The sequence below is a fragment of the Cololabis saira genome, chromosome 22 (genome assembly GCF_033807715.1).
Source record: "Cololabis saira isolate AMF1-May2022 chromosome 22, fColSai1.1, whole genome shotgun sequence".
NCBI lineage: Eukaryota > Metazoa > Chordata > Actinopteri > Beloniformes > Belonidae > Cololabis > Cololabis saira.
The window spans coordinates 37001219-37017786 of record NC_084608.1 but is presented as its reverse complement, the minus strand read 5'-3'; the positions used below and the strand labels follow the sequence as shown (position 1 = coordinate 37017786).

Sequence of the window (16568 nt, the reverse complement as noted above, 5' to 3'; positions counted from 1 at the left end):
CTTAAATGGTCAATTAAATGAAAAATAGCTTTCATTTAGCACCTAACTTACCAGCTAGCTAGCTACTGTGTTAATAAATTTTTATTTGATATTTGCAAGTTAAACATTAATACCATTATAGATCAAATATATTTACCCCATAATATTATCAAAACTTACTTGACTTTATATAGTCCGTGGGCTCAAATGTGTGGCTTCAATAGTCTTGTGCTTTGAGCTCAAATGTGTGGCCTCCAGGCTTCAAGAAATCACCTGTGCATGTGATGGAGGAATGCACAGTGCCTGTAGGGGGCGTGGCCTCAATAGCCCTGCAGTAAGCAATGTGCTGTGTGCATGTGATTGAGGAGTGTACTTGCATTAAATCTGGTTGTTTTAGCCAAGACTATGCTACAATATATTTCCCCCAACTATATTTAAGTTCCCTGTTAAGGGCCAACCTTCAATTCTGTAAATTTCTTATTTATTCCCGTTAATTCCCGTTAATTCCCATATATTCCCATTAATTCCCATATATTCCCGTTAATTCCCATATATTCCCATGGAAAGTTTCCAACTTTGAAAATTCCCGGAATTTTGCAACCCTAGTGGTGAATCTGAAGTTTGTGGTGAATCTAAAGTTTGTGGTGAATCTAAAGTTTGTGGTGAATCTGGAGTTTGTGGTGAATCTAAAGTTTGTGGTGAATCTGAAGTTTGTGGTGAATCTAAAGTTTGTGGTGAATCTAAAGTTTGTGGTGAATCTGAAGTTTGTGGTGAAGTTTGTGGTGAATCTGAAGTTTGTGGTGAATCTGAAGTTTGTGGTGAATCTGAAGTTTGTGGTGAATCTGAAGTTTGTGGTGAATCTGAAGTTTGTGGTGAATCTGAAGTTTGTGGTGAATCTGAAGTTTGTGGTGAAGTTTGTGTTGAATCTAAAGTTTGTGGTGAATCTGAAGTTTGTGGTGAAGTTTGTGGTGAATCTGAAGTTTGTGGTGAATCTGAAGTTTGTGGTGAATCTAAAGTTTGTGGTGAAGTTTGTGGTGAATCTGAAGTTTGTGGTGAAGTTTGTGGTGAATCTGAAGTTTGTGGTGAAGTTTGTGGTGAATCTGAAGTTTGTGGTGAAGTTTGTGGTGAATCTGAAGTTTGTGGTGAATCTGAAGTTTGTGGTGAATCTAAAGTTTGTGGTGAAGTTTGTGGTGAATCTGAAGTTTGTGGTGAAGTTTGTGGTGAATCTGAAGTTTGTGGTGAAGTTTGTGGTGAATCTGAAGTTTGTGGTGAAGTTTGTGGTGAATCTAAAGTTTGTGGTGAATCTAAAGTTTGTGGTGAATCTGAAGTTTGTGGTGAATCTGAAGTTTGTGGTGAATCTGAAGTTTGTGGTGAAGTTTGTGGTGAATCTGAAGTTTGTGGTGAATCTGAAGTTTGTGGTGAATCTGGAGTTTGTGGTGAATCTGAAGTTTGTGGTGAATCTGAAGTTTGTGGTGAATCTGAAGTTTGTGGTGAATCTAAAGTTTGTGGTGAATCTGAAGTTTGTGGTGAATCTGGAGTTTGTGGTGAATCTGGAGTTTGTGGTGAATCTGGAGTTTGTGGTGAAGTTTGTGGTGAATCTGAAGTTTGTGGTGAATCTGAAGTTTGTGGTGAATCTGAAGTTTGTGGTGAATCTAAAGTTTGTGGTGAATCTGAAGTTTGTGGTGAATCTGAAGTTTGTGGTGAATCTGAAGTTTGTGGTGAATCTGAAGTTTGTGGTGAATCTGAAGTTTGTGGTGAAGTTTGTGGTGAATCTGAAGTTTGTGGTGAATCTAAAGTTTGTGGTGAATCTGAAGTTTGTGGTGAATCTGAAGTTTGTGGTGAATCTGAAGTTTGTGGTGAATCTGAAGTTTGTGGTGAAGCTGAAGTTTGTGGTGAATCTGAAGTTTGTGGTGAATCTGAAGTTTGTGGTGAATCTGAAGTTTGTGGTGAATCTGAAGTTTGTGGTGAATCTAAAGTTTGTGGTGAATCTGGAGTTTGTGGTGAATCTAAAGTTTGTGGTGAATCTAAAGTTTGTGGTGAATCTGAAGTTTGTGGTGAATCTGAAGTTTGTGGTGAATCTGAAGTTTGTGGTGAATCTGAAGTTTGTGGTGAATCCGAAGTTTGTGGTGAATCTGAAGTTTGTGGTGAATCTGAAGTTTGTGGTGAATCTGAAGTTTGTGGTGAATCTGAAGTTTGTGGTGAAGTTTGTGGTGAATCTGAAGTTTGTGGTGAATCTGAAGTTTGTGGTGAATCTGAAGTTTGTGGTGAAGTTTGTGGTGAATCTGAAGTTTGTGGTGAAGTTTGTGGTGAATCTGAAGTTTGTGGTGAATCTGAAGTTTGTGGTGAATCTGAAGTTTGTGGTGAAGTTTGTGGTGAATCTGAAGTTTGTGGTGAATCTGAAGTTTGTGGTGAATCTGAAGTTTGTGGTGAATCTAAAGTTTGTGGTGAATCTGAAGTTTGTGGTGAATCTGAAGTTTGTGGTGAATCTGAAGTTTGTGGTGAATCTGAAGTTTGTGGTGAATCTGAAGTTTGTGGTGAAGTTTGTGGTGAATCTGAAGTTTGTGGTGAAGTTTGTGGTGAATCTGAAGTTTGTGGTGAATCTGAAGTTTGTGGTGAATCTGAAGTTTGTGGTGAATCTGAAGTTTGTGGTGAAGTTTGTGGTGAATCTGAAGTTTGTGGTGAATCTAAAGTTTGTGGTGAATCTGAAGTTTGTGGTGAATCTAAAGTTTGTGGTGAATCTAAAGTTTGTGGTGAATCTGGAGTTTGTGGTGAATCTGAAGTTTGTGGTGAAGTTTGTGGTGAATCTGAAGTTTGTGGTGAATCTGGAGTTTGTGGTGAATCTAAAGTTTGTGGTGAATCTGAAGTTTGTGGTGAATCTAAAGTTTGTGGTGAATCTAAAGTTTGTGGTGAATCTGAAGTTTGTGGTGAAGTTTGTGGTGAATCTGAAGTTTGTGGTGAATCTGAAGTTTGTGGTGAATCTGAAGTTTGTGGTGAATCTGGAGTTTGTGGTGAATCTGAAGTTTGTGGTGAATCTGAAGTTTGTGTTGAATCTGAAGTTTGTGGTGAAGTTTGTGTTGAATCTAAAGTTTGTGGTGAATCTGAAGTTTGTGTTGAATCTAAAGTTTGTGGTGAATCTGAAGTTTGTGGTGAAGTTTGTGGTGAATCTGAAGTTTGTGGTGAATCTGAAGTTTGTGGTGAATCTAAAGTTTGTGGTGAAGTTTGTGGTGAATCTGAAGTTTGTGGTGAAGTTTGTGGTGAATCTGAAGTTTGTGGTGAAGTTTGTGGTGAATCTGAAGTTTGTGGTGAAGTTTGTGGTGAATCTGAAGTTTGTGGTGAATCTGAAGTTTGTGGTGAATCTGGAGTTTGTGGTGAAGTTTGTGGTGAATCTGAAGTTTGTGGTGAATCTGAAGTTTGTGGTGAATCTGAAGTTTGTGGTGAATCTGAAGTTTGTGGTGAATCTAAAGTTTGTGGTGAATCTGAAGTTTGTGGTGAATCTGGAGTTTGTGGTGAATCTGGAGTTTGTGGTGAATCTGGAGTTTGTGGTGAAGTTTGTGGTGAATCTGAAGTTTGTGGTGAATCTGAAGTTTGTGGTGAATCTGAAGTTTGTGGTGAATCTGAAGTTTGTGGTGAATCTGAAGTTTGTGGTGAAGTTTGTGGTGAATCTGAAGTTTGTGGTGAATCTAAAGTTTGTGGTGAATCTGAAGTTTGTGGTGAAGTTTGTGGTGAATCTGAAGTTTGTGGTGAATCTGAAGTTTGTGGTGAATCTAAAGTTTGTGGTGAAGTTTGTGGTGAATCTGAAGTTTGTGGTGAAGTTTGTGGTGAATCTGAAGTTTGTGGTGAAGTTTGTGGTGAATCTGAAGTTTGTGGTGAAGTTTGTGGTGAATCTGAAGTTTGTGGTGAATCTGAAGTTTGTGGTGAATCTAAAGTTTGTGGTGAAGTTTGTGGTGAATCTGAAGTTTGTGGTGAAGTTTGTGGTGAATCTGAAGTTTGTGGTGAAGTTTGTGGTGAATCTGAAGTTTGTGGTGAAGTTTGTGGTGAATCTGAAGTTTGTGGTGAAGTTTGTGGTGAATCTAAAGTTTGTGGTGAATCTAAAGTTTGTGGTGAATCTGAAGTTTGTGGTGAATCTAAAGTTTGTGGTGAATCTGAAGTTTGTGGTGAATCTGAAGTTTGTGGTGAATCTGAAGTTTGTGGTGAAGTTTGTGGTGAATCTGAAGTTTGTGGTGAATCTGAAGTTTGTGGTGAATCTGGAGTTTGTGGTGAAGTTTGTGGTGAATCTGAAGTTTGTGGTGAATCTGAAGTTTGTGGTGAATCTGAAGTTTGTGGTGAATCTGAAGTTTGTGGTGAATCTGAAGTTTGTGGTGAATCTAAAGTTTGTGGTGAATCTAAAGTTTGTGGTGAATCTGAAGTTTGTGGTGAATCTGAAGTTTGTGGTGAATCTGAAGTTTGTGGTGAATCTGAAGTTTGTGGTGAATCTGAAGTTTGTGGTGAATCTGAAGTTTGTGGTGAATCTGGAGTTTGTGGTGAATCTGAAGTTTGTGGTGAATCTGAAGTTTGTGGTGAATCTGAAGTTTGTGGTGAATCTGAAGTTTGTGGTGAAGCTGAAGTTTGTGGTGAAGTTTGTGGTGAAGCTGAAGTTTGTGGTGAATCTAAAGTTTGTGGTGAATCTGAAGTTTGTGGTGAATCTAGAGTTTGTGGTGAATCTGAAGTTTGTGGTGAATCTGAAGTTTGTGGTGAATCTGAAGTTTGTGGTGAATCTGAAGTTTGTGGTGAAGTTTGTGGTGAATCTGAAGTTTGTGGTGAATCTGAAGTTTGTGGTGAATCTGAAGTTTGTGGTGAAGTTGAAGTTTGTGGTGAATCTGAAGTTTGTGGTGAATCTGAAGTTTGTGGTGAATCTGAAGTTTGTGGTGAATCTGAAGTTTGTGGTGAATCTGAAGTTTGTGGTGAATCTGAAGTTTGTGGTGAATCTGAAGTTTGTGGTGAATCTGAAGTTTGTGGTGAATCTGAAGTTTGTGGTGAATCTGAAGTTTGTGGTGAATCTGAAGTTTGTGGTGAATCTGAAGTTTGTGGTGAATCTGGAGTTTGTGGTGAATCTGAAGTTTGTGGTGAATCTGAAGTTTGTGGTGAATCTGAAGTTTGTGGTGAATCTGAAGTTTGTGGTGAATCTGAAGTTTGTGGTGAATCTGAAGTTTGTGGTGAATCTGAAGTTTGTGGTGAAGTTTGTGGTGAATCTGAAGTTTGTGGTGAATCTAAAGTTTGTGGTGAATCTGAAGTTTGTGGTGAATCTGAAGTTTGTCGTGAAGTTTGTGGTGAATCTGAAGTTTGTGGTGAATCTGAAGTTTGTCGTGAAGTTTGTGGTGAATCTGAAGTTTGTGGTGAATCTGAAGTTTGTGGTGAATCTGAAGTTTGTGGTGAAGTTTGTGGTGAATCTGAAGTTTGTGGTGAATCTGAAGTTTGTGGTGAATCTGAAGTTTGTGGTGAATCTGAAGTTTGTCGTGAAGTTTGTGGTGAATCTGAAGTTTGTGGTGAATCTGAAGTTTGTCGTGAAGTTTGTGGTGAATCTGAAGTTTGTGGTGAATCTGAAGTTTGTGGTGAATCTGAAGTTTGTGGTGAATCTGAAGTTTGTGGTGAATCTGAAGTTTGTGGTGAATCTAAAGTTTGTGGTGAATCTGAAGTTTGTGGTGAATCTAGAGTTTGTGGTGAATCTGAAGTTTGTGGTGAAGTTTGTGGTGAATCTGAAGTTTGTGGTGAATCTGAAGTTTGTGGTGAAGTTTGTGGTGAAGTTTGTGGTGAATCTGAAGTTTGTGGTGAAGTTGAAGTTTGTGGTGAATCTGAAGTTTGTGGTGAATCTGAAGTTTGTGGTGAATCTGAAGTTTGTGGTGAATCTGAAGTTTGTGGTGAATCTGAAGTTTGTGGTGAATCTGAAGTTTGTGGTGAATCTGAAGTTTGTGGTGAATCTGAAGTTTGTGGTGAAGCTGAAGTTTGTGGTGAATCTGAAGTTTGTGTTGAATCTAAAGTTTGTGGTGAAGTTTGTGGTGAATCTGAAGTTTGTGGTGAATCTGAAGTTTGTGGTGAAGTTTGTGGTGAAGTTTGTGGTGAATCTGAAGTTTGTGGTGAAGTTTGTGGTGAATCTGAAGTTTGTGGTGAATCTGGAGTTTGTGGTGAATCTGAAGTTTGTGGTGAATCTGAAGTTTCTGGTGAATCTGGAGTTTGTGGTGAAGTTTGTGGTGAATCTGAAGTTTGTGGTGAATCTGAAGTTTGTGGTGAATCTGAAGTTTGTGGTGAATCTGAAGTTTGTGGTGAAGTTTGTGGTGAATCTGAAGTTTGTGGTGAATCTGAAGTTTGTGGTGAATCTAAAGTTTGTGGTGAATCTAAAGTTTGTGGTGAATCTAAAGTTTGTGGTGAATCTGAAGTTTGTGGTGAATCTAAAGTTTGTGGTGAATCTGAAGTTTGTGGTGAATCTAAAGTTTGTGGTGAATCTGAAGTTTGTGGTGAATCTAAAGTTTGTGGTGAATCTAAAGTTTGTGGTGAATCTAAAGTTTGTGGTGAATCTGAAGTTTGTGGTGAATCTGAAGTTTGTGGTGAATCTGAAGTTTGTGGTGAATCTGAAGTTTGTGGTGAATCTGAAGTTTGTGGTGAATCTGAAGTTTGTGGTGAAGTTTGTGGTGAATCTGAAGTTTGTGGTGAATCTGAAGTTTGTGGTGAATCTGAAGTTTGTGGTGAATCTGAAGTTTGTGGTGAATCTGAAGTTTGTGGTGAATCTGAAGTTTGTGGTGAATCTGAAGTTTGTGGTGAATCTAAAGTTTGTGGTGAATCTGAAGTTTGTGGTGAATCTAAAGTTTGTGGTGAATCTAAAGTTTGTGGTGAATCTGAAGTTTGTGGTGAATCTGAAGTTTGTGGTGAATCTGAAGTTTGTGGTGAATCTGAAGTTTGTGGTGAATCTGGAGTTTGTGGTGAATCTGAAGTTTGTGGTGAATCTGGAGTTTGTGGTGAATCTGAAGTTTGTGGTGAATCTGAAGTTTGTGGTGAATCTGAAGTTTGTGGTGAATCTGAAGTTTGTGGTGAATCTGAAGTTTGTGGTGAATCTGAAGTTTGTGGTGAATCTGAAGTTTGTGGTGAATCTGAAGTTTGTGGTGAAGTTTGTGGTGAATCTAAAGTTTGTGGTGAATCTGAAGTTTGTGGTGAAGTTTGTGGTGAATCTGAAGTTTGTGGTGAATCTGAAGTTTGTAGTGAATCTGAAGTTTGTGGTGAATCTAAAGTTTGTGGTGAATCTAAAGTTTGTGGTGAATCTGAAGTTTGTGGTGAATCTGAAGTTTGTGGTGAATCTGAAGTTTGTGGTGAATCTAAAGTTTGTGGTGAATCTAAAGTTTGTGGTGAATCTAAAGTTTGTGGTGAATCTGAAGTTTGTGGTGAATCTGAAGTTTGTGGTGAATCTGAAGTTTGTGGTGAATCTGAAGTTTGTGGTGAATCTGAAGTTTGTGGTGAATCTGAAGTTCCTGTTTGACCTCCATGAATCTAAAGTTCCTGGTAAAGTTCCTGGTGAAGTTCCTGGTGAATCTAAAGTCTGTGTCTCCTCAGAAGGACGGACGGAGGGACAAAGCTGCCGTGGACAAACAGTTCTTCCTGCGGATCGTCCGGATCCTGAAGATGATGGTGCCCCGGTTTTTCTGCATGGAGGTGGGTATCATGAGGGTCCTGGTTCTGGTCCAGTTCTGGTCCTGGTCCAGTTCAGGTCCTGGTCCAGTTCTGGTCCTCTAACGTTGTCCCCCTGTCCCCAGACGGCCTACCTGCTGCTCATCGCCTCCATGCTGGTGGCCAGAACCTACTGTGACGTCTGGATGATCCAGAACGGAACCATGATTGAAAGGTAGGACTCAAACCTTCATGGACCCGGTCCTGCAGGACCCTGTAGTCCGGACAGGATCTTCCTCCGACACAAACACACAAAACATTCCTGCTACAAACCTAAAAATAAAGATATTAACATATTTATTCCTAGGCCTGTGTTGAAAAAAATCGATTTTTCTGATTCTAAATCGATTCTCATATTAATTCCTAAAAATCGATTTGTATGTCTAAAGATCGATTTTTATTTATTTTTTTTGTTATTTTTTTATTTTTTTTTCCATCATTACATTTTTGCCTGGTGAACTTTAATCCCAGTAGTCCAACTAGTTTTGAAAACTCCTGAACTAAATGAACTTTTCTTTAGAGAAAATGCTGGACATTTCAGCTTAAATTTGTAAATGTTATATTAGTTCAATGAAGTTCATATTATCTATATTTACTAGACACTAGACACGGTTTGTCATGAAATACCTGAAAAATGCAGGTGCTTCATGTCCAGCTGTGTCTGGTGAGCGCCGGGCGGGGGGAGGTGGGCCTGCCCCGCGGCGAGGGGTATCTATATTAAGATATTATATGTGGTCCTTCTCCGTGTCCAACGGTCTAGAACTGGAACTTCTTTCAAGACCAGGTCTAGTTCTGTCCCCAGAACCAGGTCCTACCCGGTCTAGTTCGGTCTGGAACTGGTTCTAGTTCCAGTTGTGTCCCCAGATCCAGATGTTTCTCTGTTTCCTCCACAGCGGGATCATCAGCAGAGACATGAATCTGTTCAAGCTGCACTTTTACTCCTACATGTCCGTCATCCCAGGGGTAACTTTACCAAAACCAGGAACCTTTACCTGCTGGTGGAACTTAACCGCTAGGAACCTTAACTGCTAGGAACTTTAACGCTGGCTGGTGTTTCACGTAGATGTAGGAACTTTAACCGTTGGCCGCAGCAGCTGGTTCTAACATCTGCTGCTTCTGCTGGAATGTCTGAGGTGAAGTTCTGACATCATCACCTCCTACCTGAACGCTCACCTGAACCTCCACCTGAACGTCCATAAACCTCTAAAGCTGTGTTGACGGGACTGGTACCCCGTCCACACGTAGCCGGGTATTTTTAAAACCGAATATTTCCCCCCCTCCGTTTATAAAATAATTTGTATCCACATTACATCGTTTTAAAAAAAAACCTTCCACACATAAGCGAAGATCTGCGTTTTCGACCACATTCATAGGCATTCTAACCTGTAGATCATCTGCGCCTGCTGGGGAAGCTGCGCCTCTGCGGCGCAGCTTCCCCCCGTGTCCCACCACGGAGCTGCCGCGTTAATCGATGCAGCCGATCGCCGTAGGGTACGGCGATGGGTACGGCTTACGGTGCGTGTCGCCGCGTAGCCAGAGCTGGATTAACGCAAAGGCAAACTAAGCATGTGCCTAGGGCCCGATTGACAGGGGGGGCCCAGACAGAGGGACAAAAAAAAAAAAAATATATATTTTTTTTTTTTTTGTCTGCACACATATTAATGGTTGATAACATGCCGGTAAAAACCTAAGGCATATATATATATATATATATATATATATATATATATATATATATATATATATATATATATATGTATATATATAGATGTGCATTATTACTATATTTAGTATACATACATTATATACGCATACATTGTTACAAAAATCACTGATCCGCCCGGGTCTCAAGCAGCCGTGGGGCCCCGCGTCGAGGTAAGCCCAGATGATGATGAGGCAGGGGAAGGTATCCAGTATTTTGCTAATTGGAGAGTTAAAATTGCGCATATAGACACCCGATCCGACCCGAAAAACCCCAAAATTTCGCGCCCCCAGCCATTTCACACAGGGCCTCGCAAATCTCCCAGACGCATACACATACATACATATACACATACAGACATACATACTACAGCACGCTTTGTCTTACTGCAAATTTTATTGGTCATTTTATTGGTCTTTGTAGATTTGACTTCTTATTTAACTATTCAATTTAATCAACACATTTAATTAAGATTTTCTGCAAAATGCTCACAATCGATAAGATAAGGATAATTTAATAGCATTTAATAGAGCGTTGTAATAACGTATAAATAATAAAAATCTAAAAATAGTCTGATAGACTGTTTAATATACAACACATGACTTATTTTGGAATACAAAGAACCAACTTGACTATGACTATGCTATGTAAAATGTGAATTAAGTTTTATTAGTATCTTTGCTAAGTTTAAGATTTCATAAATAACATCGATGGAGGGGGCCCAAAAATCACAGTCTGCCTAGTGTAGTCCATTTATTTAATCCGGCTCTGCGCGTACCCTACGGCGTAGGCTCTGCGTCGGTGTAACATAGTAAACGGTGAACAAGACCAGAGACCATTATTTTAATAAATAGCTTGGAGAACAGATGCTGGATCATCTGTAGTTCTGTAGTAAACAAAAGTCGCACGTCAGAGCAGATTTGTTGTTGTTTTGGCGCATAATGTGACGTTCGAAAACGCAAAACTCCGGTTGTGTGTGTCTACACGCATCTACATAAACGGAGTTTTCAAAAATCTTCACTTTGCCCGGAGTTTTTTTAAACCTTCGTTTATTTGCGTTTTCATGTGGATGACAGGTCCAAACGTAGGAAAATATCTTCGCTTTAGCAGATACCCGGCTACGTGTGGACGGGGTCTGGATCTATGACCTGACTGGATCCAGCACTCCACCTCACTTCCCAGAGTTGCTGGTTCTAATCTGCATGTTGTGGTTTGCAGTGCGATTATCGGCCGCTCCACTAAAGAGTTCAAGAGCTTCCTGTTCAGCTTCATGAAATTCATGCCAGTCGTAAGTTTATTCTTTTATCATCTTTATAATCTCTGATGTGAAACCACCGAGAGGAGAAAGTTGAGGTGAAACCACCAAAAACACCAATTATTCTGCTTTCTTTACTTGTATTTATTCACTATTGTTAATATAAATTAAATACCAGATTAGATCAGATTAGATATCAACTTTCTCCTCTTGAGTTCTGCATGATCTTTACCGTCAGCCACGACCTTAAATGACCTCTGACCTCTGGTGACCTCTGGTGACCAGGGGTCGTTGTCATCTGTGATGGTGGAGCAGGAAGTGGCTTCAGACGACAGTTACATCTGTTTCTGTGTGTGTTTCTCTCTGTTTCCACGTGCCGCTGATTGTGTCCAGATTGCTCTGGTCAACAACTTCCTGAAACTTGGTCTGAATGAGCTGAAGCTTCGCTGCAGAGAGAGACTCACCAAGGAGCTGTACGACAAATACCTGCAGTAAGTTCTGGTACCGACCCGGTTCCGACCCTGTACGACGCCGTTGCCGTGACATCACCGTTGCTGTGACTCCGTTGCCGCGACTCCGTTGCCGCGACATCACCGTTGCCGCGACATCACCGTTGCCGCGACATCACCGTTGCCGCGACATCACCGTTGCCGCGACATCACCGTTGCCGCAACTCCGTTGCCGCGACATCACCGTTGCCGCGACGCCGTTGCCGCGACTCCGTTGCTGCGACTCCGTTGCCGTGACATCACCGTTGCCGTGACATCACCGTTGCCGTGACATCACCGTTGCCGTGACATCACCGTTGCCGTGACATCACCGTTGCCGCGACATCACCGTTGCCGCGATGCCGTTGCCGCGACATCACCGTTGCCGCGATGCCGTTGCCGCGACATCACCGTTGCCGCGACTCTGTTGCCGTGACATCCCCGTTGCCGCGATGCCGTTGCTGTGACATCACCGTTGCCGCGACTCCGTTGCCGCGACTCTGTTGCCCCGACGCCGTTGCCGTGACATCACCGTTGCCGCTATTCCGTTGCCGCGACGGCGTTGCCGTGACATCACCGTTGCTGTGACTCCGTTGCCGTGACATCCCCGTTGCCGCGATGCCGTGACATCACCGTTGCCGCGACTCTGTTGCCGTGACATCCCCGTTGCCGCGATGCCGTTGCTGTGACATCACCGTTGCCGCGACTCCGTTGCCGCGACTCTGTTGCCCCGACGCCGTTGCCGTGACATCACCGTTGATGCAATTCCGTCGCCGCGACGCTGTTGACGTGACATCACCGTTGCTGCAACTCTGTTGCCGCGACGCCGTTGGCGTGACATCACCGTTGCTGCAACTCCGTTGCCGCGACGCCGTTGCCGTGACATCACCGTTGCCGCTATTCCGTTGCCGCGACGGCGTTGCCGTGACATCACCGTTGCCGCAACTCCATTGCCGCGACGCCGTTGCCGCGACGCCGTTGCCGCGACATCACCGTTGCCGCTATTCCGTTGCCGCGACGGCGTTGCTGTGACATCACCGTTGCTGCAACTCCATTGCCGTGACATCACCGTTGCCGCAACTCTGTTGCCGTGACATCACCGTTGCCGCTATTCCGTTGCCGCGACGGCGTTGCCGTGACATCACCGTTGCCGCAACTACATTGCCGCGACGCCGTTGCCGCGACATCACCGTTGCCGCGACATCAACGTTGCCGCGACTCTGTTGCCGTGACATCACCGTTGCCGCGACGCCGTTGCCGTGACATCACCGTTGCCGCGCCGCCGTTGCCGCGACGCCGTTTTCGCGACATCACCGTTGCCGCGACTCCGTTGCCGCGACGCCGTTGACGTGACATCACCGTTGCCGCGATGCCGTTGCCGGTACTGACCCGGTACCGGTTCTGGTTCTGATCCTCAGGGGCTTCACCTACTACAAGATGGGGAATCTGGACAACCGGATCGCCAACGCGGACCAGCTGCTGACGCAGGACGTGGAGCGGTTCTGCAACAGCGTGGTGGACCTGTACTCCAACCTCAGCAAGGTACCGCCGGGCCGGACCGGAACCAGGACCCTGGTCTGGTCTGGACCAGAGACCAGGACCGGTCCTGGTTCTGGTTCTGATCCTCTTCTCTCCTCAGCCTCTCCTGGACATCGGTCTCTACATCTTCAAGCTGACGTCGGCCATCGGAGCTCAGGTCTGTTACCTTCACCTCTCTGTTCTAACTGCTGGAGAATGATGACAATAACTAGACAATTTCCTCGCAGAAATTTCGAGAGTGCCACGGTGGGCTGCTGCACATTTGTGTACATTTTACAAGCAATAAAGGTGAAGGACTCAATACCGAGTCCAATGACACCACCCATGACTCTATGTCAAACCATTCAAAAGTTATTGGACTATAACGTATCGGCCAATCAGAAGAAGGGGCGGGGCTAATTTGTATATATAATATACAAATGTAAATATTTATATGTATAATAATAATAATAATATACATATATATCCCATGAACCTGTTCCCAGCAGGACTGTTGATCATCTAAGGTCAAAAGGTCAGGGTTCAGATTTCTCCATTTTCCAGGTTAAAGTATATGAAGTCTGTACTGACTGGGTCAGTCTAATCAGTCAACAGCTGAGCTCTTGTTGCTAGGGGCAACAACAACCTCGACATGAGTAAGGTTCTGGGTTCGCTTTAAGAAAACCCCAGCTTTTGCCTTGTGACAAGTTCTCAAATCACTCTGATTTGTGAGAAAACCATAGCTCCTAGCAGAAAAACAAAGACATTGTGAGAGACACAGAACCCGGCAGATATAGACAATCTTAATTTTATTCAGATATTCCTTAAAATGTGTTAGTAATGGCAGTTCGAAAACAAAGTGAGATTTTTTTGAAGAAAACTTTTTATTACATTACAGTCAATGGAGACCGAGGCAGGAGTTTGCGTGGCTGTTAGCCCCCCCGTTTGAATTTTGTGCATACCCCACCTGTCAAAGTCACATTTTATGAATCTCAATACCTATGTCTACATTTTGACCAAAAATTATTTGTCCAGCTTCTACGGTTCGGCCATGAGCTTGAGTTACAAATAAAAATTATGGTCATTTTTTGAATGTTTCTCTCACTCTAAAAAATTAGAACTTAGCTCTAGATTTGACAAAAAAGTGATTTCCAGTCCTCGCTTGAGCGCTCATATCTTGAAAAGTATACATTTTAGGAAAAAAGTTTCAGGTTTGGAGAGAGAAGAGAAGTTTTCCTCCGTTTTGAAGTTTGAATGACAGTTTTACGTGCAAGTATGAGAAAGATACGTGACTCATAAAAAAGGTGAATTTGGAGTTTTTCCAACCTCCTTTCACCCACAGTGTGACATTCTGCCCCATTCACTTACATGGGAAAATCTCCCCATTAGTCTGGAAATTTGGAAATGTTTTTGCACTTCGTGCAAAAACTATTTGTGCCATCCCTCTGAAAATCCACAGTACTGTAGTTAAATTCAGGGCCTACAACTTTCTAAATTGGTTCATAATTTTTCGAGTAACGGTGTGCGAGTGGTGAGGCCCCAAAGTTCTCCCAATGCATTCCGGATGGCGCTAAAAGCGCACGTTTTTGCACGTTGCGCAAAAACGTGTACGTCAATCGCTAATAAGTCATAGCCAACGATTCCCGCTTAAGGCGCACGTTTCTACGTTTTTACTTTTCGCGGTTTCTCAAAGCTGCGGGACTAGTTACGCGCCAAAGTTTTGTCCGGAAAATTCGCCAGAGGCACTCCTCCTCCATTGCAGAGCTATGGAGGAGGAGTGCCTCTTAGCGCAGCCGTGGCACTAACTAGAAAATTTCAGGAAATTTTCATATGGGCATGCCCTACTGCCCATTCGTCCCCTCTTGCTTCTTTGGTTTGGGGCTGTAGTGTTTGTGTTTGGGGTGGTTCTATGTCAGTTTGAGGTGTTTACGGTTTCCGTGGTAACCTCTTCTCCAGGGCCCCACATGCATGATGGCGTACCTGCTGATCTCCGGTTTGTTCCTGACGAGACTCAGGAGGCCGATCGGGAAGATGACGGTGACGGAGCAGCGATACGAGGGAGAATACCGCTACGTTAACTCCAGACTCATCACCAACAGGTAGCTAGCTGCACCTCCCGCCTGCACTCTGGTTGTTAACTGTGATATAATGAGCGTATACCACGGCCTGTCGGGGCTTGCTTTTTTGACATTTTGAGAGTGGATTTTTTCACCACGAGCCCAGTCCCACTGCTGCACCTTCAGGGTTGATTTACTGCTCAACGGGTTGAGCAGTAACTGATGTAAACCTTCCCCTGTACAGCGACGCGGGTTCGATTCCAGTCGCGACTAGGAATGGGTGATATTTTACCGTTCACGATAAACCGTCAAAAAAAATCCCTGCGGTAAGAATTTGTATCTCACGGTAAAAATGATAAATTCCCGTTGATGACGTTTTTGTGTAAAGATGATTTATGGAAGGAAGGAAGAAAGGAAGAAAACAAGGAAGGAAAACAACAAGGAAAGAAGGGAGAAAACAAGGAAAGAAGGAAGGAAGGGAGAAAAGAGGAAGGGAAGAAGGAAGGAGATAGCAGGAGGAAAGAAGGAAGGAAGGGGAAAAAAGAAGGAAGGAAGGAAGAAAACAAGGAAGGAAGGGAGAAAGAAAGAAAGAAAGAAAAAAAGAAAGAATCTGTTTTTTTTTTTATCGTCATTTTTATCGTTATGGGGATAAATGCCAGAAATTATCGTGATACATTTTTTAGTCCGTACCGCCCATCTCTAGTTGCGACATATTTGTCTCCACTTCCTACGAGTCTGTCTTTCACTGCACCATCAGATAAAGTCTCGTAGAGGATTCTGGTCCATCTGGTCCGACCCATAAAGGAGGACACACCTTGGAGCTTGTTCTGTGTCTTTGGTCGGCATTAGCTCGTGTCATTAGCTCGTTGTCGTTGAGGGGTTTGGACTCGTCCTGCTGGTGAAGGTCCTGGCTTATCTCCTTTATCTCCTCCCTCCATATCTGCCCTGCGTCTTTCTGTCTGTCACTCTCTTCTCTCTCTTCACATCCTCTTATCCGTGGGAATTTATCACATCGTCTCCGAGTCTCACATCGAGTCCGACGGTAAAAATCTGACCTTTCTGTGACAAAGACGTCTGAGAAAACCAGTCTGAGCGTCTGCTCGTCAACTTCACATCTGAAAAGGCATGTGGAGTTAAAGCTCCGTCCAGTGGGAGGAAATATCTTCAAGTCCTTGATAATCAAACACAGTGATCAGGAAAGAGCAAGAAGACCCAACAGCCCAAACGAGCCCAAACGAGCCCCAAACGAGTCACTTGAAATAAGTAGAAAAATCTGCCAGTGGGACAAGATTTATCTTCTTATTACAAGCAAAAAAATATTGTTCCACTGGCAGATTTTTCTACTTATTTTAAGTGAAAATCTACTTGAAACAGACTGATTTATTGCTTGTGTAGTTGAAAAATACATGAGAACAGGACCTTGAAAAAAAATAATTGCATATTAAATCGCAATATTGAGGAAAAAAATCGCAATTAGATTATTTTCAAAAATCGTTCAGCCCTACATTAGAATCATAAGTGTCACCTCATTGTAAACGGCATCATTTTGTGAGGCCAAGCAAACCTGTATTTATACTAGTGTGGACATTAATGTTTTTCTACAATATTTCCTCCTCATGACGGCAAAATAGTCCATTCTAAGCCAATTTACTGCAGCAATTTCTTTCCAAATCATTAGAAAATGTGGTTAACACCCAGTTGTGCATGAAAAAAATAAAAAAAACGTGATATACCGTGAAACCGATATAATTTTAAAATTTTTGGTCATACTGCCCAGCACTAGTTGAAGTACAATTTTGAGAAAAAAGTTGAAATTTTGTGAATAAAGTTTAAATGTCCAGAAAAAAGGTGAAATTTCGACTTTATTCTCAACATTTGTA

At 42.6% G+C, this 16568-nt stretch overlaps 1 protein-coding gene across 1 annotated transcript in view; it reads left to right on the top strand.

Annotated features, from left to right (window-relative positions):
• Positions 1-16568, top strand: part of abcd3a (ATP-binding cassette, sub-family D (ALD), member 3a) — a 50451-nt gene that overhangs the window by 12024 nt on the left and 21859 nt on the right. Inside the window, exons 3-9 of the mRNA XM_061713512.1 lie at positions 7555-7653; positions 7755-7843; positions 8562-8631; positions 11019-11116; positions 12532-12655; positions 12753-12809; positions 14588-14730. Of these exons, the coding sequence (XP_061569496.1) occupies positions 7555-7653; positions 7755-7843; positions 8562-8631; positions 11019-11116; positions 12532-12655; positions 12753-12809; positions 14588-14730 (680 nt within the window). The remainder of the gene's footprint in view (positions 1-7554; positions 7654-7754; positions 7844-8561; positions 8632-11018; positions 11117-12531; positions 12656-12752; positions 12810-14587; positions 14731-16568) is intronic.